General features: G+C 43.7%; 1 protein-coding gene across 13 annotated transcripts in view; it reads left to right on the top strand.

Moving 5' to 3' along the window:
• Positions 1-9003, top strand: part of GJC1 (gap junction protein gamma 1) — a 42512-nt gene extending 33509 nt beyond the window's left edge. For 4 of the 13 annotated variants that reach the window (XM_004432568.3, XM_014789092.2, XM_087441287.1 and 1 more), the window contains 2 exons: positions 1922-1997; positions 3287-9003. In XM_004432568.3, coding sequence (XP_004432625.1) covers positions 3307-4488 — 1182 coding nt within the window. In that variant the 5' untranslated portion in view covers positions 1922-1997; positions 3287-3306 and the 3' untranslated portion in view covers positions 4489-9003. Of the gene's footprint in view, positions 1-231; positions 314-1148; positions 1343-1921; positions 1998-3286 lie in introns of all 13 variants that reach the window. The other 9 variants (XM_087441285.1, XM_087441284.1, XM_087441283.1 and 6 more) reach the window with 5 other exon arrangements.
• The last annotated feature ends 13838 nt before the right edge of the window (positions 9004-22841 follow it).

The raw sequence follows: 22841 nt of genomic DNA, 5'->3' as shown, positions 1-22841 counted from the left end.
AGGTGTAGAGGATGCATTTTCTAACTAATTAACAGTTCCACTCATGATTTTGGCTTATTGGAACAAATAGAATTTTAGGCTTTGGGGGAAATGCTTTAGATGGGTCATTTGGAAAAAATCAGAGTCTGAACTTGTGGATGTGAATCATTATGGAGTTGTATGCAGGAAACGTGGCTTACATCACCATTTAAACATTGCATACTATTTACTTCTTGTTTTGTGGTTTTATAGTAGCTTGCATATCTAGTGAGAGAAGTGGTGAGCTCAGTTGGACATCAGAGCTGGAAATGGGAGTTGTACTTGAAGTCTTATGGTGAGATCTTTGTGTGGTCAGATTCTGTATGTAAGTCATGATACTTGCATGTTATGTAAATGGCTTCGTTTCTTTTTTTCTTCTTAACTTCTTTGTTGACCTTTTGGAAATTGTTCCAGGTTTTTTTCCTGTATCTTACCAAAAAAGTTTTTTATTAAGTTACTGTGAAAATGTTGGGCCGGCTCCGTGGCTTGGCGGTTAAGTGCGCGCGCTCTGATGCTGGCGGCCCGGGTTCGGATCCCGGGCGCGCCCCAAGGCACCACTTCTCCGTCCAGCACGAGGCCGAGTCCCACGTACAGCAACTAGAAGGATGTGAACCTATGACATGCAGCTATCTGCTGGGGCTTTGGGGGGAAAAAAATGAATAAATAAAATCTTTAAAAAAAAAAAAAGTTACTGTGAAAATGTGACACTTAGGGACCTGCCCCGTGGCCCTGTGGTTAAGTTTGACATGCTCTGCTTTGGCAGCCCGGGTTTGGTTCCCCGGGCGTGGACCTACATGCTGTGGCAGCAACCCACATAGAAAATAGAGGAAGATTGGCACAGATGTTAGCTCAGGGCGAATCTTCCTCAGCAAAAAAACAAAATAAAACGTAATACTCAGAGACTCTTAACATTTATTTATTAGATTAAATGATAACTAAATGAACAAAGTTGGCACCTTATGGGTGACTCTTGGCCATAGCTGTTCAAAGTTGGCAGAACTTGGTAATGAGCAGTAGTTTGTGTTAGGTTGTTTTTGGTTTTTGGGTTTCTTTGCAGGGAAGGATTCACCCTGTGCTAACATCTGTTGCCAGTCTTCCTCTTTTTTTTTTTTTTTTCTTCTTCTCCCCAGAGCCACAGTGCGTGGTTGTATATCCTAGTTGTAAGTCCTTCTAGTTCTTCTGTGTGAGCTGCCGCCACAGCATGGCTACTGACAGACGGCGGGAGTGTGGTTCTGCGATTGGAAACGAACCCCAGGCTGCAATCAGAGAGAGTGGTATGAAGCAGAGAGCATGGTATTCGCTAGGCCATCAGGGCTGGCGCTAGGTTGGTTTTTTTTTTTTTTAAATCACAATACAGATGCAGTTGTTTTCTTTCTGTGAGCAGTTGAATCTATAAATCACCTCCTATAGATACAGGGGTCCCAGTGACTGAGAGCCAGCTGTTGGGTGTTTTAACTAAACAGCTTGCTCCTAGTTGGCTGCTCAAATCCCAACGAGAGGTCTTGGCTGCTCCAGGGAACAGAGCGGGAATAGAGCACACAGGGTGAAGATTTTCACAGGCTTTTAGTGACCTGGCTTAAACTCGTTGCGATTTTTCTGCCTTGGCTTTTTCCTATAGGTGCCAGAGTTCATCTGCTTCAGATTTTCGTGAATGATTCATCTTCTTGTCATATTTCCTTAGACTAAAATGACTTAAGACTCACTGTTACGTAGTGTCTCCTACCACATGTATTGGGAGAACGAAACAGGTATTCAAACTCATGCCTGTTTCTGTCTCATGCTGTGGTACATAGAATTCCTGTGGTACATAGAAAACTTTGTTTCTTCCTGAAAATGACATTTTAGTGATTCATTGTTTTCTGTAGGAGGAAGCTTATGACCTCTTTTCTTTTTTCGCTTCCAGAGGGAAGCTGGAAAAGTTGTAAGCAAAACATCATTTCTCTAAGAAAATTTTGGATAACAGAAGTTCTAGATAACAGGTAAAGTGTATTTAAACTTTGTTGATGCTGATAATCACCTATAATTTGTAGAAGTAAACTGGGAGAGAGAAGGAGGAAAGCTAGGTGTACTTTGTGTCAGGGGTTGCGTTAGAGATTTTACATACATTAGCTCACTTAGATGATCTTTATCAGGACTCTGGACATAGATCTAAGAATCTCAAAATAAAACTGTCCTTCAGAATGCTCTTTTGTGGCTAACCTGGTGTAGTGGTTAACTTTGCATGCTCCGCTTCAGCAGCCTGGAGTTCACGGGTTTGGAACTTGGGTGTGGACCTACATACTGCTTGTCGAGCCATGCTGTGGTGGCGTCCCATATACAAAGTAGAGGAAGATTGGCACAGATGTTAGCTCAGGGACAATCTTCCTTAAGCAAAAAGAGGAGGATTGGCAACAGATGTTAGCTCAGGGCCAGTCTTCCTCACACACACACAAAAAAACAAAATGCTCTTTTAAATGGATTTGCCTATTGATTGGATTTAATGTGCTCACAATTCAATTGCAGACATTTTTTAACATCTACCATAAGCAAAATACAGGAATCCTAGAATCTGCTATGCTTTGCAGCCTAGCTAGGGAGTGTCTTCCTAGTTCTGTCTTTTGTTTTAGTTCTTGATCACTGCCAGTTATTTGCAGCTATACCATCTCCTTAATTCTTTTTAATAGTTTGTCACCAGGTCCAAAATTTAAGTTTTCTAATAAGGTACCTCTTCACAATGGAGTCCAGCCCAAGCATCTCCATTATGTTCTCAGTGATAGTCTTACTGTGACTGGACCAAATAGCTACACCTCTGTGCTGTTTTCTTATCTATATCTCACAAAGCTCTGAAGGTCTTATGAAATAAAAGTATATGTAAAGAATTCAGTATTGTGTCTGAGAAATACATCTCAAATGATAGCTACAATTTTACCTTTTAAACTAGGGAAGACATGAAATAATAGTGTATATGTAAAGTTTATATAGAGTATAAATAGTGTATATATAAAGTTTAAAGTTTGCTTTTTAAACTAGGGAAGACATGAAAGCAAATCAGACTTCCTAGGACCCTGTTAACCCAAACAAGTGCTCATAGACTGAGGTGAATTGTCCTACCTGAGGGTAGTAGAGAGTGAGATGCTATTTATTCTAACACTCATTCTAGTATGAGCCTTGAAGTTAGATTTCAAGTATGCAGAGAAGTAGTTCCTAGAGATATCATCAATAAAAAAATTAAATTGTTAAGATTTTAATATTTGTTGATTTTCCTTTGGTATTTTTCGGTCTTTATCAGGGCAAACCAGTTCAATCACCATGAGTTGGAGCTTCCTGACTCGCCTGCTAGAGGAGATCCACAACCATTCTACGTTTGTGGGGAAGATCTGGCTCACTGTATTGATTGTCTTCCGGATTGTCCTTACCGCTGTAGGAGGAGAGTCCATCTATTATGACGAACAAAGCAAATTTGTGTGCAACACAGAGCAGCCAGGCTGTGAGAATGTCTGCTATGATGCCTTTGCACCTCTCTCCCATGTGCGCTTCTGGGTATTCCAGATCATCCTGGTGGCAACCCCCTCAGTGATGTACCTGGGCTATGCCATTCATAAGATTGCCAAAATGGAGCATGGTGAAGCAGACAAGAAGGCAGCTCGGAGCAAACCCTATGCAATGCGTTGGAAACAGCACCGGGCTCTGGAAGAAACAGAAGAAGACCATGAAGAGGATCCCATGATGTATCCAGAAATGGAATTAGAAAGTGAAAAAGAAAATAAAGAGCAGAACCAACAACCTAAACCCAAGCATGATGGTCGACGGCGGATTCGGGAGGATGGGCTCATGAAAATCTATGTACTGCAGTTGCTGGCAAGGACCGTGTTTGAGGTGGGTTTTCTGATAGGGCAATATTTTCTGTATGGCTTCCAAGTCCACCCATTTTATGTGTGCAGCAGACTTCCTTGCCCTCATAAGATAGACTGCTTTATTTCTAGACCCACTGAAAAGACCATCTTCCTTCTGATAATGTATGGTGTTACAGGCCTTTGCTTATTGCTCAACATTTGGGAGATGCTGCATTTAGGGTTTGGGACAATTAGAGACTCACTAAACAGTAAAAGGAGGGAACTGGAAGATCCGGGTGCTTATAATTATCCTTTCACTTGGAATACACCATCTGCTCCCCCTGGCTATAACATTGCCATCAAACCAGATCAAATCCAGTACACCGAACTGTCCAATGCTAAGATTGCCTCCAAGCAAAACAAGGCCAACATTGCCCAGGAACAACAATATGGCAGCCATGAGGAGAACCTCCCAGCTGACCTGGAGACTCTGCAGCGTGAGATCAGAATGGCTCAGGAGCGCTTGGATCTAGCAATCCAGGCCTACAGTCACCAAAACAACCCCCATGGTCCCCGGGAAAAAAAAGCCAAAGTGGGGTCCAACAAAAGCAGTGCTAGTAGCAAATCCGGAGATGGAAAGACCTCCGTCTGGATTTAATCTTGGCTGAGCTTAAAACTTGGGCTTTTCATAGTTTATGGTAAGCAGCGGCTCACTGAATAATGACTTCCATTGAGTAAACATTTGGCTCTGGTTATCTTCAGGGATGATGTTGGCTCATGATCCAAGCTCAGGGGACTCTGAAGGCGAGGCTGGGACAAGGGGAAGAGAAAGGGAAACACAGTGTTCCTGAGCACAGGTTCCAGCAATAATAAAGTTGCAGAACTTTACATTTGTGTCTTCCAGATCTGGAAAAGAACAGATATATTTAAATCATTCTTGTTGAACAGTTTTTGTATGTACAGTATTATGGTACATTTTTTTTTAGTATGGGAACTCTTTTGTATTTGTACATTGGACCACTGTAGTTATACTTTTTATATTAAAGGAAAAAAAATCCTTAAGGTAATGCCTGTTAGGCTAGTGTTATTACTTTGTTCAGCAAATTCTACCCTGGGTTTAAAGTTTTAATAGATACTATACCTAATAAAAGTGCCTCTCATGTTGCAGGGGAGATTTCAGATATGTCAGGAGCCAGAGGAGGAGGAGTCAGTTTTCAGTCTTGGAACGAAAGTCCGCAGTGGAAGGAGGTAGAGATCTTCTCTCCTATACTTGAGAAATCTTTGACTCTCATTCATGTGCCCAGAGTTATATCCAATCTTTGAAAACCTGTTTGTACTTTCAGAGGAGATAAATGATTTCACTGCAGGATTCCTTTAAATATCAAGCATTGCCAATATATGCTTTCATGGTGTGTATATCATTGAAGTTCTTTCAAAAGGCTGATACACAAAGGTGTCCCCAGTCTGCTAGCAGTGTGGAGACCCTGGCTAGAGTGTTACTAAGATTCCTCTATCACAAAGCAAAGTCATGCCTAGAAAATGAGCCCTAATAGGATGTTTAGTTGTGGACCTGTTTGATTTGCCTTAAATCTCTATCCAGAAACCTGCCTCTCTGTGGTTTCTTAAGAAGCCAGTGATAGATATTTTCTTTATATGTTAACATTAGAAATGGAAAAATTCCCTTGTAGGCTAAGCTACTTGTACTGCGTATGGCGGAAGGCCTAAATCCAAATTCCATATTTTTGATAATTTACTGTGGAAATTTTATAATTTACATACTTCTGCTAATGTAGGTTTCTGCCTGGAAAACGAGTCAGACCTGAGATTCTATCTGTAAATAGACCTCAAGAGAATTTCAGTATTTATTCTCTATAGTCATATCTATTTGTCAGTGACATGCATTAATGTTCACGTAACGCTTGTAATTTGCAGTATTTTAGTGCCATTTTCAACCTTATATTATGTTGGAGAGCTTTGCTCTCCTGTCATGTTCACATTGTTTGTCTTATAGTTTATGATCTTCTGAGTAAGAGCTTGGTAAAGATTTAAAGGAAGGAGCCTTTGCTTCACGAGGGAGCGATTCATTTTTTTTCATTCTTTTCTAACACAAAGCTGTTGGAAGCCACCTACGACTTTGAAATTCCAAAAGTATTGTTTTTTTATATCTTAATTTTAAAATGCCTATTCTCCATTATTTAGGAGAATCCTAGGACAGTGTCCTTTGTGCAGTTCTTTTTCATTCTCCATCGCGCACCCCCCCCCCCCCGCCCCCCGCAAAAGAAACTCAGTAGAAAATTTAAGCTCATCTTCTGGCCATGCATTTACCTTTATTTTGCCTTTTTTTTTTTTTTTTTTAAAGTATATAAAGTTTAGCCTAGAGAAGCTCCTCAGGATCTCTAAACATCTTAAGCAAAACGTAAACTTAGGTGAAACTGAAGTGGAAATTTCAGAAAATGATATATGTGTGTGTATCCTAGATAATTGACATGCATTTCCTTCAAACGAAATGTTTAATAAGGAAATTCAATAATTATTGAAAGAAAACAGGTAAGATTTTAAATACCTAAGCCTAGCTAAGATAAAGAACTACCAGTTAATTCTTACATCACTAGAGCTTCAAGTAGATTTCTTTTAACTGAAGGACAGAAAATACACATACCACATCCATCCATTCAGAGCTTGGAGGAGAACAGAGTGGCTTTGCCAGTGGAAAGGTTGGGGATTTGAGAGTGATAAGAGGCAAAGAGTCAGGCAGAAATGCCAGGCAGACATTCAGTGCCAGAAGCATCCACTTAATTTCTACAAACAGTGCCCCTGGTGTTTCATCTTGGCGTGTTCTGATGAGAATGTTATCTTTTGTGTCTGGGTAATTCTTCAAATTCTTAATATATAGAAAGTATTCTAAGTCACTTCACTCATGCACACACTTTTAAAATCTATTTTTATTTTCTCACTAAAGTTTTAATTATGACATGGATTTCCCAACTCTGCTTTCTTAGTACATTTCTTTCAGCCTTTGAACATATGAGTTTGCCAAAGCCATTTCCCCTAATGACATTTATGGACCTGCATTAAGAAAATGACCCTATCACTGTTTAGCTTAACCCATTAATTGGGTCTACATTGAATCTATAAAAATATTATTCTGAAACTTACAAGTATTTGTATAAAAAGCCTGACAGCAGTTCTTTTTCCTGTCAAAATCATACTCCTTTGAATTGCCATATAAGACATGCTCTGTCATATGACGTTTGCTTCTCTAAATAGGAGTGCTTACTCCTTCACTTACTAGAATCAGGATACAACCAACAACATGTTTGTATTCCTTAACATACTATTGGGTTTATTCAGATGTGGTGTGTCTTTTGCTCGTCTCTGTTAAAATCTATTATCCAGAAGTGATGTGTAAAACAGGCTTTTTTCTTAGGTCAAATTTGAAGGGAGAATTAGTTAACATTTTCCCCTAAAAAAATGTTAATGTTCATTTTGTGGCTTCGTCTTTGCTTTATGACTAAGTTTTGCCTGTTTCTATATTTGTTTGTTTAAAACCACAAGACTTATTTCATTTGAAGTCATTTTTTCTGGGAATTTTCCTTGACTAATGTCTATAGGATTACTTTTGATAAAAATGACCTTTGCCATCTAAAATGGTTCTCACAGGTTAGGACTCCCACATACCTGTCTTTTAGAAGGACACTTGTATCTTTAAAGAGAAAAAAAATCATCAATAGGTACCTTAACTCTGTCATTCCTTTGTGGTATGAAATTAGGGAGTTCACTTTACTTTTCCAACTTTCAGCAGCCGCTTACCTCTCAGAAGTGTTACGAAGTAGTTAGAGAGGGCCTCTGGTAAAAGGTATTAAAAGACCTACTATTATTGATCAGTTGTCTGAGCTTGAAGCCCCCCCCCAAAAATAGTTCAAAGAGCTGTGTGATGGTAGTAAGATGTCCTGCAGTGCTGTTTATCACAAGAATCAGTGATGGTTTAAAACACATGCTCTGAGCAGTTTATACCAAGAATGGACTTAAATGTTATTCCTATTAGTCATACCTATGCTTTACCCGTTAAGCTTATAAATGTTCATGCTTTACGCTTTCTGTCTCATTTAAGTGACAGTACACTTCTAAAAATAACATCTATAGTTTATGATAAATTTTTGGTCAGCCAGCTTTCAGTAGAAGGCAGATATGTTATAGTCTAACCAACTTTAAGAAATGCCTTTTTATAAAGGAAAGGTCTTTCCTGACTGTGAAGAAAAGTACCTGAAGTCAAAAATACACATTTGCTGGTCATTTTGATTGGAAGATTCCAGGCATTAGATTAATTTTATCTTTATAAAATCATGTAATCTCATGAAGAGTCTTATTACCTGAAAATAATAAAACCCCTGCATCTATACAGAGCAGAGTCTGGAAATAAAGGTTCAACTCACCTATATATCATAAATCTGTAATAATTCACAATCACCATCAAATGTTAGAATCATAAGGTTGAATTGCATACTTGTCACTCATTCTGGCCACACATCATGGAGAGTTTAAAAGATTTTCTTGTTCCTGATGCAGTTATGTTGTTTTTGATAATGATGTTAACTGAGTTTGGTTCGTGCACATTCCACATTACTAATCATACTTTTTAAAGAAGCAATCCATAGTATTCCAAAATCCAGGCGTCCAAACAAAAGAGTCCTACTCCTGTGCAAAATTTCTACATAAACAAAAGAAGTTAAGAGTTCTATGTTTCAGGGTTGGCTTGTTGAACCAGCAAAGGCATTTTTCTATATGCTTCCAAGATTGGAAATGTTTTTCTTTATTGTGCTCTCAGTTGTGTTTTCTTTCATAAATCCCTTACAGAAGTCTCTACCTCGGGCACTAAGTATTAAATTTATGCTTAGCATATTGATAATGAAAAGCTTAGCTAGGACCTTCAACTTTTTAAGATAATTTAAATGTAAAATTTAACTGTTAAACCAGAAATCTAATGTCATGTGGTGTGCAGTTTGTATATTGTATGAACAGCTAAGGAATTACTCATTCTACTGCCAAAGATCACTCGTTGCTAATTTTGTGCTATACAGTTGGTGTAAAACTTGATGGTTGAGACAGACTCTGTGCTCAGGGCCTTGTCTCTAGGAAGATTTTGTCAGTTCCAAATACAGTTTTAGAAGATTCATTTGTGGTCTGTGCGTCTTTTCCCAAACTTGAAAACTCAGCTGCCAGGAAATATCATATTGAGGATTTTGCCCCGTTCTTTGTATAAAATAGTACCCAAGAGCTTAATGGTTTACACAGAAAACCTGATATGAAAATTTCTTCTTGTACATTTACCTGTAAGTTGATCTCAGTGGGAATGTGTGAGCAGGAAAATTTCCAGGTAGAGATTTGGGCTTAAAAGATGCCCTTTTTCATAACTAGTGTGGAACTCCTCTGGGATTGCTGTGGCTAAGTGGATCGGCATATTTGTGGCATCTTAATCTGGGAAGGTGGCCTTATGTGGGAGGAGAGGGAGGCTGAGGTCTCAGCACAGAAACGGGGAACCCGCCCTGTCTCTGGCTCCCTTTGGTTCTCAAGGCCTTTTCTCCAAGAGTGCCTTCTGAGAGGGATGCTCCCCACAGACGTAGACCAGTCCTGGCTAATCTACCTTCTGAGAAGAGAAGGGTGTGGGAGAGGGCTGAGGCGAGGGTAGCATTTAATGCAACAACGCCCTCTGTTTTCCCAGACAACAGAATAGCTGACTGGTGGGTCACGCATAGAGCCCACTCTTAGCAGCACAGATTGTAAACTGGTCAGCCAGCCATATTTGGTAATAAACTTGTGAGCTGTTTGAAAGCTGTTGGAGCAGTTAAGTCACCTGTTAGTTTTGAAAATGGATTCTTTGGCAGATTTGCCATCAGAACAGAGACTAATACCTGGAAAAGGTGTTGGCATCAAAGTTAAAATGTTTGCTGTGTAGAGTTTAAAACTACTTCTAAGGTTTTAAAGGCTTATATTAATCTTAATATACAGTACTCTTAGGGTTTGCCTCCTTTAGTTATCAGCTTGGAAGCATGTTACACGGGGGCATGAAGAATATAGAGGTTGAGGCAGAGCTGAGAACAGAATCCAGGTGTACACATTGTGCAGTGGCTCAATCCAGCACTCTGCTCTTTTCCTAGAGGAGAGTGCAGAAGCTGCTGTTAGTGGGGCTGTCTCACAGGGTGAGGAGTAAATCTTTGCTGGGTGGACCTTGCTGAGTCTACAGCGTTTTTCCAGATGTGACCATTGGACCACCTGTGTAAGAAGTAGCAGGGAATGCCTATTAAAATGTAGGTTCCTTAGACCCATCTCAGGCCTACATAATCAGAACTAATAAGTTGTCTAGGTGATTTTTTTTAAAGGTTTTATTAAGGTATAATTTACATGCAGTAAAATTCACACTTTTTAGAGTATAATTAAAACGCATATAGTGGAGTAACCACCACTGGAAGATACAGAATAGCTGTGTCACCCCAAAATTCTCTCTAGGTAATTCTTATGTACATTAGGATTTGAGAACCACTTATCTTAGGAAAAAGAAGTAACTTGAAGTGGGCCAGAATAAAGGGGAGAGGGATTGTTTTGAATGATCTCTGTTTCAAGATTTAGACACGACATAGTACGTGAGTGTTGTCTCATCTGCCAGCTCAAATGACTGATGGCTGCCTGGAGTGAAGGACTGCAGAGGATTCAGAGACTCTGGGATCGGCCAAATAACCCATAAGTGATTTGGGGGATAGGGCTGGGGGTGCTGGGAAGAGTGCCTAACTGGATGTTTAAGCACGTTTTCACAACATCCAATATGGATTCAGGACTTCTGGTTTATGACTATTGAGTAGGCCCATGTGAAAAGAACCATCCCACTTTACATGTAAATGAGTTGGTGTCATTACTTAGAAATTTCTCCACCCATACATTTAATGACACCTTTGAGGAAATTAGAAATAGGAAGTGACTCAGGATTGGAAAACAGGGAAAAGAGACGATGACACGTGACAAGCATTTGTTGTCAGTTGGTTTTCTCTCATGCCCTCTCAGTCCTGAGGAACTGGCATAGCACTTCCTTGCCCTGTCCTTGACATGTGTGCCTACTTTAAACTAGATTCAGGGGTTGTGAAAGAAAACCTAAGGAAACTCACTGCTAATGCCTCGAGGAAGAGCTGACCGGTTTCCCTCTTTATCCTTGGCCAAACCTCCCACAAGTATCCTTGTCTGCTCTGCTTTCCGGGGGCCATCACAGAGGGCATGGGCTAGCTGACAGCCTTAAACTCCAGGCAAGGCAGAACCAAGCAACTGTTCATAACCAATTTCAGTGCATCGCCAGTGACCTGAATGGGACCTGACCATGGGGAAAAATGATACAGAACTAGATAGCTTTTTTCCATTTTATTTTTAGTTTGTGTAGTTCTGTGAAAGTGAAATTTTATCTTTGCACCGGAAACGTTGAAAAACACTGACAGGGAGCTCCTTTGGCCTGGCCCATTTTTCTGCACGTTGCAGCTGTGGCTTCTGCCCAGCAGGCGTAGACTGATGTTAGATCCTGTATCCAGGTGTTGTTGAGAGCAGTGACAGGCCTCAGCCTCTGACTGCAGAGGGGTCTGCAAGAGGATTTGAGCTCCTTAGGATGTTTTTAAATGCAAAAGCCCTGGAAACAGGGTAAGTGCAAATTGCCAATGGATTGTTTACTTCACATTCAGATGAGGAAATAATCAGGGACAAGAATCTGCCCGGTTGAACCATTCTTGGTTATAGCCCAGTTTGTGATTATGCTGTTTAGTTCCAGTGGTCTGCTTTTTGGGGGGCTTGTTGACCCAGAAGAGACATAGTATGGAGTGGGGACTGCTTTTCCTTTTATTTATGTCATTGCCCTTAGGCAGTGAGTGGCCACTCAAGCCAGCTCTTCTGAGTAGTGGACTATGATCCTGGGAAATAGCTAGGAGAAGGAAGGGTAGAGCATTCAGCATAGACACAAGCTGAGGGCATGGGGGCTGTTTCTTGTGCACTGAGGAGGAATGTGAAATGCCATGGCACAACTAGGTACTGCCAGAGAAAGTTGTGAATAGGTCAGCACAGGTTGGCTTGGAATAGATGTCCTGGGCAGGAGCCCATCACCCTTGATTTAGAGTTGCCAGATAAAATACAGGATGCCTAGTTAAATTTGAATTTCAGATCAACAGTGAATAATTTTTTATATATTGCATGGAACATACTGGTATTTAAAAAATTATTTGTCATTTATCCAAAATTCAAATTTAACTGAGTATCCTGTATTTTTATTTGCTAACGCTGGCAACCCTACCTTGATTCAACTTAGATATGTGTTCTGAGGCCTGGTAACAGAGAATGGAAGAGGCTTTAGTCAGTGATTAGAAAAACGATAAGCATAAACTAGATGTTGAGTCTGAGCCAGTTCATGCAGAAAGGTAGTAAGAAATCATGCTACTGGGGGCCGGCCCCGTGGCTTAGCGGTTAAGTGTGCGAGCTCCGCTACTGGTGGCCCGGGTTCGGATCTGGGCGCGCACCATCACACCGCTTGTCCGGCCATGCTGAGATGGTGTCCCACATACAGCAACTAGAGGGATGTGCAACTACGACGTACAACTGTCTAGTGGGGCTTATGGGGAGAAATGGGGAAAAAAAAAAAAGGAGGAGGACTGGCAATAGATGTTAGCTCAGGGCTGATCTTCCTCACCAAAAAAAAAAAAGCATGCTACTAATGAGGAATGCTTTTTGGTCTTCCCTGTTTATGGCAATTCTACTTTGATGCAAACCATCTTTTGGTTCTATAATTTTATCAGTAGCAATTTAATAACCATGTCAACCCAAACTCAGGCCAACCCGCTTTTTAAAAAACTTAATCTGTCAATCCCACTTCTGTTATATATCCAAAAGAGTTGAAAGCAGAATCTTGAAGAGATATTTATACACTCGTGTTCATTGCAGCATTATTCACAATAGCCAAGAGATGGAAACAGCTCGGATGTCCATCGACAGGTAAATGGATAAAGAAAATGTGGTATATACATGTAATGGATAGTATTCAGCCTTAAAAAAGAAGAAAATTTTGTCACAAGGATGAGCCTTGAGGATATGCTAAATAAAATAAGCCAATCACAAAAGGACAGTAGTCTATGATTCCACTTATATGACATATTTAAAGTAGTCAAAATCATGGAAACAGAAAGTAGAATGGTGAGTGCCAGTGGTTGGGGAAATGGGGAGTTGTCGATGGATATCGAGTTTCAGTTTTGCAAGATGACAAAGTTCTAGAGATCTGTTACACAACAATGTGAATATAGTTAACACTACTGAACTGTACACTAAAAATCGTTGAAGGTAGATTTTGTGTTTTTACCACAATTAAAAAAAAAAAGAGAGCCAGCCCTGATGGCCTCGTGGTTCAAGTTCCGCACTCACTGCTTCAGCAGCCCAGGTTCACTGTCCCAGTCGCGGAACCACACCACTCGTCTGTCACTTGCCATGCTATAGTGGTGGCTCACACAGAAGAATTAGAGTGAGTTACAACTATGATATACAACCATGCACTGGGGCTTTGGGGAGGGGGAGAAAAAAGGAGGATTGGCAACAGATGTTAGCTCAGGGTGAATCTTTCCCTGCAAAAAAATATATATAAACTAAAAATTAAAAAAGAATAAACTTACTAAAACAAAATAATAGAAGAATTTTGATCAATACTAAAGGATATAAAAAAGTAAAAGTCACCCTCATATTCCTTTCCATTTCCATTCCTCAGAGGTAATCACTGTTTAGCATTTGTTTCCAGAAATGTTGATGCACATCAAGCATATACATATGGCTGTTCTTTGCTTAGCAAACCATTTATTCAACAGAATTACAATTGTCCTCTTCAGTAATAACAGGCTACAGGACCCCAAATCCAAAATTGGTGGCACCAAAATTAGAGAACTTTAATTAATTGTCTTAAAAGGGAATACATTTAACAGGAACATCTGTTAGTGTATGTGAATTAACTTCCCATAAGGATTATAATTTATGTACTATAACATAGACTGTTTAAAATGAAATACAAGAACTTTAAAGCTTTTTTAACTTCTTAAAATTTATGAGGCATAATTTACAGACAGTAATGTGCCCTTTTTCAGTGTGTAGTTCCATGACTTTTGTGGGTTTTTGTTTTTGTTTTTTGGTGAGGAAGATTAGCCCTGAGCGAACATCTGTTGCCAATCCTCCTCTTTTTGCTGAGGAAGATGGGCCCTGGGCTAACATCCGTGCCCATGTTCCTCTACTTTATATGTGGGATGCCAGCCACAACATGGCTTGATAAGCAGTGCATAGGTCTGCACCCGGGATCTGAACCTGCAAACCCCCGGGCCGCTGAGGTAGAGTGCGCGAACTTAACCACTACACCACCAGGCCGGCCCCTTTTGTGGGTTTTTTTAAAATACAAATACCGTTGCCTGATATTTTTTTTATTATTCTATTTTAATGACATTTTTTCTGGTTATAAAGGTATTATTACATGCTCTTTATAAATGCAGAAAAAAATAGAAAACAAAAGACATCAATAATTGGCCAGTCCCTAAAAAGCCATTATTAGCATTGTCTTTTTTAAAAAGCACACGTGCACTTTTTCATCTTTAACACAGAGGAGTATGAAGGAAATAAAAATAGTTCACAACTTCTACACTCAGATAATCCTTGTGAATATTTAAAAAGTAATATACATGCACGTCTTAAAAATTAAAACTACAAAAATGTATTAAATGGATGCAAAATAAATATCCCTTTCCCAACAGTTTCCCCAAGTGTAACCGCTGGTCCATTTTTTTGAATTCTGCCGCAGGTTTTTCCTGTGCATATATCAGCCTCTATATAAGGTGTCATCCTGTGAACACTTCTGCACCTTGTTTTTTCACTTACTACGTCTTGGAGCGCTTTTCATACCAGCCCTTCTAGACCTCCTAGTGTGCTGTTTTAGTGACCACTCTGCTTCGTGGCACAACTGTGGACACCTTCAGTTTCACACTTCTGGCTACTAGGAACATGAAGGCGCCACCATGGCTCTTTGTTCTCAAGAGAACAAGAGAGATCACTTCACAGAAGTGAATTTGCAGCGCTTACCGAAACCAAAGACCATGTAGATGCTTAATAGCTGTCTCTCCAGGCGTAATTTCTAGTGTCTTCGTGTAATAAATTCTATGAACAAGGATTGACGTAGTTTTTGGCACCTTCCTGAAAACTAAAAGCTATTAAATTTACCCAAAATAAATTTCTCAGATTTAGTATCTACAGATTTAGGCCAAATCATGGTAAGTTGAAGGCCAATAAATACACATTCCTGATGTGGTCAGTGTGTAGTTCAGAGCACAGTTACTGCTTCCGTAGAAATAGGATTTCCTTGTCAAGGAAGATAATGGGCCCACTGCTCCAGCTCCACCACGCAGGACGCACTGGAGTGTTCTCTTTATTTCTGGGCAGCGTGCTTTAGGAGGAACGTGGGTAAGTTGGGGCATGTCCAGAGGGAAATGACAGGACGGGGCAAGGCCTGGGTCTGAGGCCTATGAGGAGCACTTAAGGAATTCAAAAGGACCTTTAGCCTGAGGAAGAGAGAAGACTTGCGCTGGGGAAGTAGCAGCAGCCTTCACATCCTTAAAGGACTGTCCCGGGAGGAGGACACTAGTGGGGGGAAATTGGAGAGAGGAAGAACCTGGTTACAATTTAAGTTTTCTGGTAAAGAGTCTGTTGCTTTTTGAGGTGGTGTGTTTCCCATCACTGTAGGAATTTATGCAAAGGCCAAGTCAGGGGTGTGCAGGAGGAATCAAGTGGGAAGTTGGACAGATACTTTCTTAGTTCCCACGCATCTTCAGATTCTGCAGTTCTGTCGGAATAAACAGGATTTTAGTCTCCATCCCCTTTTCAACAACATTGATTATTATGATTTTTTCTTCACATCTTTTATTCTTTCCCCTTAAGCGCCTGGACATTCTGGGCAAATATTTTAGTAAGTAAACACTATAAATCTTTGACACTTATGAAATTCTCAGAAAAGCGAAGAACCCATAAAAGTCCTTTGAAGGGAGTGGTTGCTTGGCTCTTGTGTTGGAGCAGCAGGCCTGGTCTCCCTCACGGCTCTACTGTCTCCACTCGGGGCGGCAGGAGCCATGCAGGATGTCATGCGTTAGCGCCCTCACCAACAAGGATGTGTTAGATGGCCCTGTGTAAAGGCTCTGCAAAAGATGCAAAAAGACATAAAACGAGACTCCCTGGGTGGCTTTACAGAGTTGCAGAAAATAGGACCTTTACATAAAAGCAGCAATGTCAAATGAATGTTACAGGCAACCTAGTATGTTCAAGGGGGTGCGTCCTCTAAGGCTGGGTTTCCTCACTTGTGAAGGGAGGATGGTCACAGCCCTGCCACATCTGGCAAGTGTGAGGATCACCTGAGATGCTGTGCCAGTGCCCGCCCACAGTAAGCACTCGATAACTGGGGCCTGTGAGTTCTAGGGCTTCATAGATGGGGGTTCCTGGTTCTGGGAAGAATGATGTTTCCACTGATAAATCTAGAAAGGCTAAGAAGGAAGCTAGTTGAGGGGGAGGGGTGGGATAGGGAATATAATCCCAGTTCTCTATGAAAATAAATCAGTTATTCTGTTATACATTGGGAACGAAATTTCCACAGTGAGCACATGCCTTGGAGTATGTCTCAAATGAAACTGTTTTTGCTTCCCCTAAAGATCACTCAAATTCCAGATAAAACTACAGTTAAACAGAACACTTGTGGGCCAGTCTGGATTTTCAGGTCTGATTTTATGTTCCTCTTTTTTCTCCTAGCCCAACACAAACCATCAGCCTGCTTTAATCTTTGGATAGCACTGCTTTTTTTCATTTGACAAACATTTATTAAGCACCACAAATATTGCAGGCACCAGATTGCGAGCTGGGAATATGAAGTAAAAGGTAGACCTAGCCCCACCCTTCATGGAGCTGGTGCTATCTGTGGGAGAGTAGACAGGCTATCATGATCAGTGTGCTGAGTGCTCTGATCTAGGAAATAGAACTTGGAAGTGCTCCAAGAGCATGTGGGGAGACGTCCAACCCAGGCTGGCTTTCTGGAGCAAGTGACATAAATTGAGACCCAAAGGATGAAGAGAAGTTAGCCAGGTAAAGTGGGGGTGAAGTCATAAATGGGGAGAAGGTCCAAGGACAAGAACCTTAAGGAAATGAAAGATGTTCCCAAGGTTGGAGCCTAGAGGGGAAGATGGACCCAAAATGAGCTGGAGAGGCAAGTAGGGGACAGAGAGGAGAGCCAGAGCTCCAGGGTTGAGGAGGGACTGGAGAGGGCATGGCCGGAGGAGTGGAGCTGGCTGTTGCCAGGATCCAGAGGATGGGATGGAGAAGGAGATGGATTTGAAGTTGGCAACCTCCAGTGTTTGCTCCAGGGACTGGATGGGTGGTGAGAAAATATGACAGTGGGAGCAGGCATTCCATCAAGAAGCGTGGCTGTGAGGATGTGGGACTAGTGGCCAGGGGGTGGTTTTGGTGAAGGTGTTTTTGTTTTTGTTTTTTTGTGTGTGTGAGGAAGATTAGCCCTGAGCTAACATCCGTTGCCAATCCTCTTCTTTTTGCTGAGGAAGACTGGCCCTGGGCTAACATCCGTGCCCATCTTCCTCTACTTTATATGGGACGCTGCCACAGCATGGCTTGATAAGCGGTGCCTGGGTCCCCGCCTGGGATCCGAACCTGTGAACCCAGGCCACCGAAGCAGAGCACACAGACTTAACTGCTACACGCTACAGGGCCGGCCCCTCGGTGGAGGTAGTCTTTGTTTTTGTTTTTAAGGATCGAAAGGTGCTGGGTTATGTGAAGGAGAAGTAGAAGATACCAGGGAAGGGGATTGGTGCATGACAGAATGATGTCCTAAGAAGGTAGGAGGAGTTGGAGTTCAAAGGGGGAGGGACTGACCCTTGGGGAGAAGGACCCAAGAGTACTGGTAAGAATGCAAGGGGGTCCAGCCCCGTGGCTTAGCGGTTAAGTGCACGCACTCCGCTACTGGTGGCCCGGGTTGGGATCCCGGGCGCGCACCGACGCACCGCTTCTCCGGCGGTGCTGAGGCCGCATCCCACATACAGCAACTAGAGGGATGTGCAACTATGACGTACAACTATCTACTGGGACTTTGGGGGAAAAAAAGGAGGAGGATTGGCAATAGATGTTAGGTCAGAGCCGGTCTTCCTCAGCAAAAAAAGGAGGATTGGCATGGATGTTAGCTCAGGGCTGATCTTCCTCACAAAAAAAAAAAAAAAGGAATCCAAGGGGGCGCTGTCAGGACCTTAAGAGTGGGGTTTCAGACAGAGTGTGAAGCAGGAGGAGCAAGGTTATCTGGTGAGCAGGGGTGGGATGGGGTGAGTTCTGTAGAGAGCAAAGGAGGTGAAATTAGATGGTGGGGAAAGGGACGGGCACCAACCAGGTGAATGCAGGTGAGTCTGCGCCTTGCTATGAGCACCCAGTTGAGGTTGGAGACTGTAATTGATGTAATGACATTAATCTGGGCACACCTGGAGTCTCTCTTCCCCTCAGATCAGCACTGCCTCCCATCATCCCATTCCTGTGCTTAAGCCCTCAACCCAGGATTGACCCTCAGATTAGAGAAGTGACAGGTGCCCTGTGACAAAGCAGAGTTTCCTGGGTCGAACTTCATATGGTCTATCCTCAGTGGGAACATTGGAACATGTTCCTTGCAGTGGCCTCTGGAATGACGGTGGCATCTTATTTTCAGAGGCAGTCAGGATCAGGCTCAATCTGGAAGAAGTTACTGGGGTCAGGCTGGAGGAAAGGCAGACAGTGAGTTTATTTTTAAACCCAAGTGGGCACTACAGCTGCCAGGGAGAAGCAGACGGCTCTTGCGGGGGAATAGAGATTGGCAGCTGGTCAGACACTTGTCAGGAAGCCTGTGGGCTGCCAAGTGGGCAGGAGTTCAGGTGGCTGAAGGCCAGGACTGTTGCATGAGGGGTCAGGGTTGGGGGTGAGGGGAGCAGCAGTTAACCCTTCGGAGCCCAACTGAAGCAATGCCCAAGAAGACAAGGGGGGCTTGAGGACTGAGCCCAGCGGGCCACACTCCCCCGAGGCAGCATGGAGCCAATGAGTATGCTAAACACGGCTGTCATCCCTTCACCCGCGTGAATGCCAGAGCCACGGCTGGGGGTGCGGGGGGTTTCTGGGTTTGGTGGGAGGTCCTCAGGGACCTCTGTGAGTGTAATGTGCAGATCTCACTCCCTTAAATGTATCTGTGGCTTCTCAAGAAACAAGAATGAATCTCTACCTTCAAAGGCCGAAAGTAGAAGCTCAAGCTGTTACCGACAGCCCTTGCCCTCAAAGTACCTCCAGCAGGAAGAGGCTTCCTCAGCACCAGGCCTCAGGGCCCGGCTACTGCTCTCTCCCGCAGACCTTCTGAAAAGATTGATGGAAATCTTAACTCGAACAACAGCAAGTTACCGGGGGCCAGAGCTGCTTCAGGGCAGGACACATCTAGGTCTCTCACTCTAGGTTAAGTTAAAATTCCCCAATCCTGCCAAAGTCATCCTAGCTCCTCTCTCGCCTTCCAGAAAGGTACACACAGGTTCCCTCTGACCTTTAATGAGGTTTTGTCCGCTGCAGCTGATCCAAGTCTTTCCTGTGGTTTCCTCTCTTCTGTCCTTGCCTTATTTCAAAGTTTCCTGGGTTTGGATATTGCTACTTAATAGCATCAGTTATTTTCTAGACCTACGCTATCCAATATGGTAGCCACCAGCCACATGTGGCTATGGAGCACTTGAGATGTGGCTAATCCAAACTGAGATGTGCTTTAAGTGCAAAGTACACTCCTGATTTCAAAGACTTAGTGCAACAAACACACCCCCAAAAACAAACAAAAAAACTAATGTAACATCTCAGTGATCATTTTATGTTGATTACATGTTGAAATGAGAATATTTTGGATATATTGAATTTAATAAAATGTATTAAAATTAACTTTACCTGTTTTTTTAATGAGGCTACTAGAAAATTTTAAAATACTGTACAATGTAGCTTGCATTTGTAGGCCATATTCTATACTATTGGACAGCACTGGTCTAGACACTGGGATGAGGCGTAATGAACTTATAATCATTCCTTCAAGTCAACAAGTAGATTCTGAGCACCTGCAAGGTGCAAAGTGGGCTAATGACCCCCGCTCTTCATCCTGGCCACCTTCAACTCATGAGGGCATGGAGGGGGCCCACACATCAACTTGAACAAATAGAGCTGGGAGTTGAAATCTGCACCCATGATCCACCGAGAAATTCTAAACAGGTGAGCTCTGGTTTAGGCAGAGAGACTCAGGAACAGCCTGGGGTAGGGGTCTTATCAAAGGATTTTCTGCTTTTGAAAAAACATGTATCCGGGAATTCCTTGGAATTGGTGGCCTTCACAGCAAATTTCAAGTTTCTGGTTCTACTCTGCACTCTTAAGGAACCGTTCTGCCAGAACTGCCGTGACGTGTTCTGAAGCCAAAGTAAGTACTTTTCAGGTTATCTGTTTGGACTGGATCTGATGTTCCATTCCAGCCTTCCCTCTGCCTAGGCAGGTGGGAGATGCGCCGGCATCAGAGGGCAGCCCACTGGGCAGAGGGCGCGGGCTACCTCCCTGGCACTCCTATTGCCACTGGTGCCTGTGCTGCTCTGCGGCCTCCTGCACCTCTGGGCACCCACGCAGGGAACATCTGGAGCTCCAGGGGTGCGGCCTGAGGCCGAGAGGCAGGTGTCAAGAGCGACTGTGCACTGACCTTCAAGAGCCAAATGCTGAGCCTCGCCCGTGTCCTCTGCCATCTGTTGGCCAGAAGCCACACTTTTCACCAACTGAAGGGTCAGCTGTATGACACATCAGACCGAGTTTGAAGGTCACGACAGACCGGGAACTGAGAAGTGAGTAAGCATGGGGATGGAAGAGTTGAGAGGCAGGAGCAATGAGGAAAGTTAAAAATAGGATTTCCAGCCCAGAGCAGAGCAGACAGGGCAAGCCAAGACTTCAGTTCATGACAGAGGTTTGAGAGTGACTGTAGCTGGGCTGCCTCGCCCATGAACCCACAGCCAATGGGAGGAAGCTGACTGTCTGCTGCAGGGGTTGGGGGACCGGAGTAGATGTTCCAGATGTTCTGGGGAACTGCGATGCCAAAATAGGGCAGGGACCAGGGATCTAGGTGGAGCTACCCTGTGTCCTGTTCTCTCTGCACAGGAGCCGAGGTGATCCGTTTGGGAACGGGGCTGTCAGCCTGGAGCTCCTAGCTGCTCATTCTCCCCAGGCCCTTGCTGCCTGCTGCTATTTCTTGCTCCCATTATCTCGTCTCTACCTGTCCCTTCTTTCATTCCCTGCCCCCACCTCTCTCGTCTTATCTTTCCCCTGAACAAGCAGGACTTTCCGAGCCAGATACCTCCAGCCCAAAGGGGAAGATGGGAATAATAATAGGTTCCTGGCTCAGACTGGGCCTCCAGCGGGGGAGGAGTGCTCAGCCTTGGCCTTGCTCAGTCCCTTCCTGCCTCAGGCACGGCAGCAGGGAGCAGAGGTGAGAAACGAGCAAATTCTCTGTAGGCCCAAGAGTACCGTGCCCTTGGGACTGGATTTCTGGACTTTCTTAGGAGGTGAGGAGAGGCTTCCCTGGCTTCAACCATAAAAAGGAAGTTGGTTCTCTTGCTTTTTGGCAAGACTCTTTCCTACTCACCTCCCATTCTGCTTTGCTGAAGCCAGAGGAGGGCAGTTATCTTTGCTGGGGAGAGCCGAGGAGTGGAAAGGCCTATTTCCTGGCCGTGAATGGAAGTATGCCCCTACGTAAATGGACTACGCATGCCCCTTCCTCCCAGAGCCCCGTCCTGGGTGCTCACTTCCCGCATTCAGTCTCATGCCAGGGAGGACAGGGAAGGGTCCCGGTCACAGTGCCGTCATTTACAGAAAGGAGAGACACAGGTTGGTGTGAGCTCCATGGAAGCCCCAGGACATGATCTTTAATTGATGTTCCTGTCCCTGCCTCCCCACCCCAAACCCCAGATGACATATTTACAGGGTGTTGTATGGAGCCAGTTCTAGGCCCAGGCCACTGCAGCCTCCATTCCGCCCTGGGCCCTGCCAGGGTGGGCACTCCCAGGGTGGGGCAGAAGGATGCGGACAGCTGGGAGCCAGGTGGACTGGTCACAGGAAGTCCAGCGTTCTCCACATCCTCATTCCCACCCCCACATATGTGCATACACAGCAATGCCCATGCGCAGAGCTGTTCACCCTTGTACAGAGATGTGGATCCAATTGCTTGTGCCAGATGCATCGCCACCTGTGTGCACGTGTGTACCACCAGAGGATGCCTTAAGATATCACAGCAATAGTGTAAAACCCAGCCCTTACCCTCCTGCCCCTGCCCCAGCTTGTGGGGCTGGTGGAGCACGACTGGCCGGAGGGGTACCCCACCTACCCCCCTTCTTGGGCAGTGCCAGCTGGAGCTCAATATTGAGGACCCGGCTGTAGCTGCATCCAGCCACCCAAAAGGGTGTCAATGGGTCTCAGCCCCCAGTTTGCCCTGAGGGGTGGTACAGATAAACAGGGAGCCATTTCCTCCATGATTCCTCCTCAAAGATGCCCCAGAAACAGAGGGACTGAAGCAGGCAGCTCAAAGGCCCTGGGGTGTTCAGAAACCCCTGCTGAGTCCAGGTGGGGTATCCCTGAGGAGAGGGGCTCCATTCGTTTGTGGCTTTCATCCATAAGGTAGCTTGATCCCCATCTTGGCCCTGCAGCTGGTTTGCAGCAGTTGAGGAGCCAGGGCTCCTCTGTCCCAAGCGAGGGTCATGAGGGAAGGCCATGGACAGGACAGCTTGTTGGAGGACTGAGGAATTCTGCCCGGCCTCAGCCTGTCTCTCAGGCTTGGCTGCAGGGGGATCAGAGGACATAATGGGGACAACAACTGTAAATTTACTACTCGGCCCTGGAATGGGGTAAGGAGCAAAATGGGTTGAGAGG

This window comes from Ceratotherium simum, chromosome 16 (assembly GCF_057802395.1).
Source record: "Ceratotherium simum simum isolate JZ-2026a chromosome 16, ASM5780239v1, whole genome shotgun sequence".
Classification (NCBI taxonomy): Eukaryota; Metazoa; Chordata; class Mammalia; order Perissodactyla; family Rhinocerotidae; genus Ceratotherium; species Ceratotherium simum.
The sequence above is the reverse complement of the archived record's forward strand: the minus strand, read 5'-3'. Positions and strand labels throughout refer to the sequence as shown.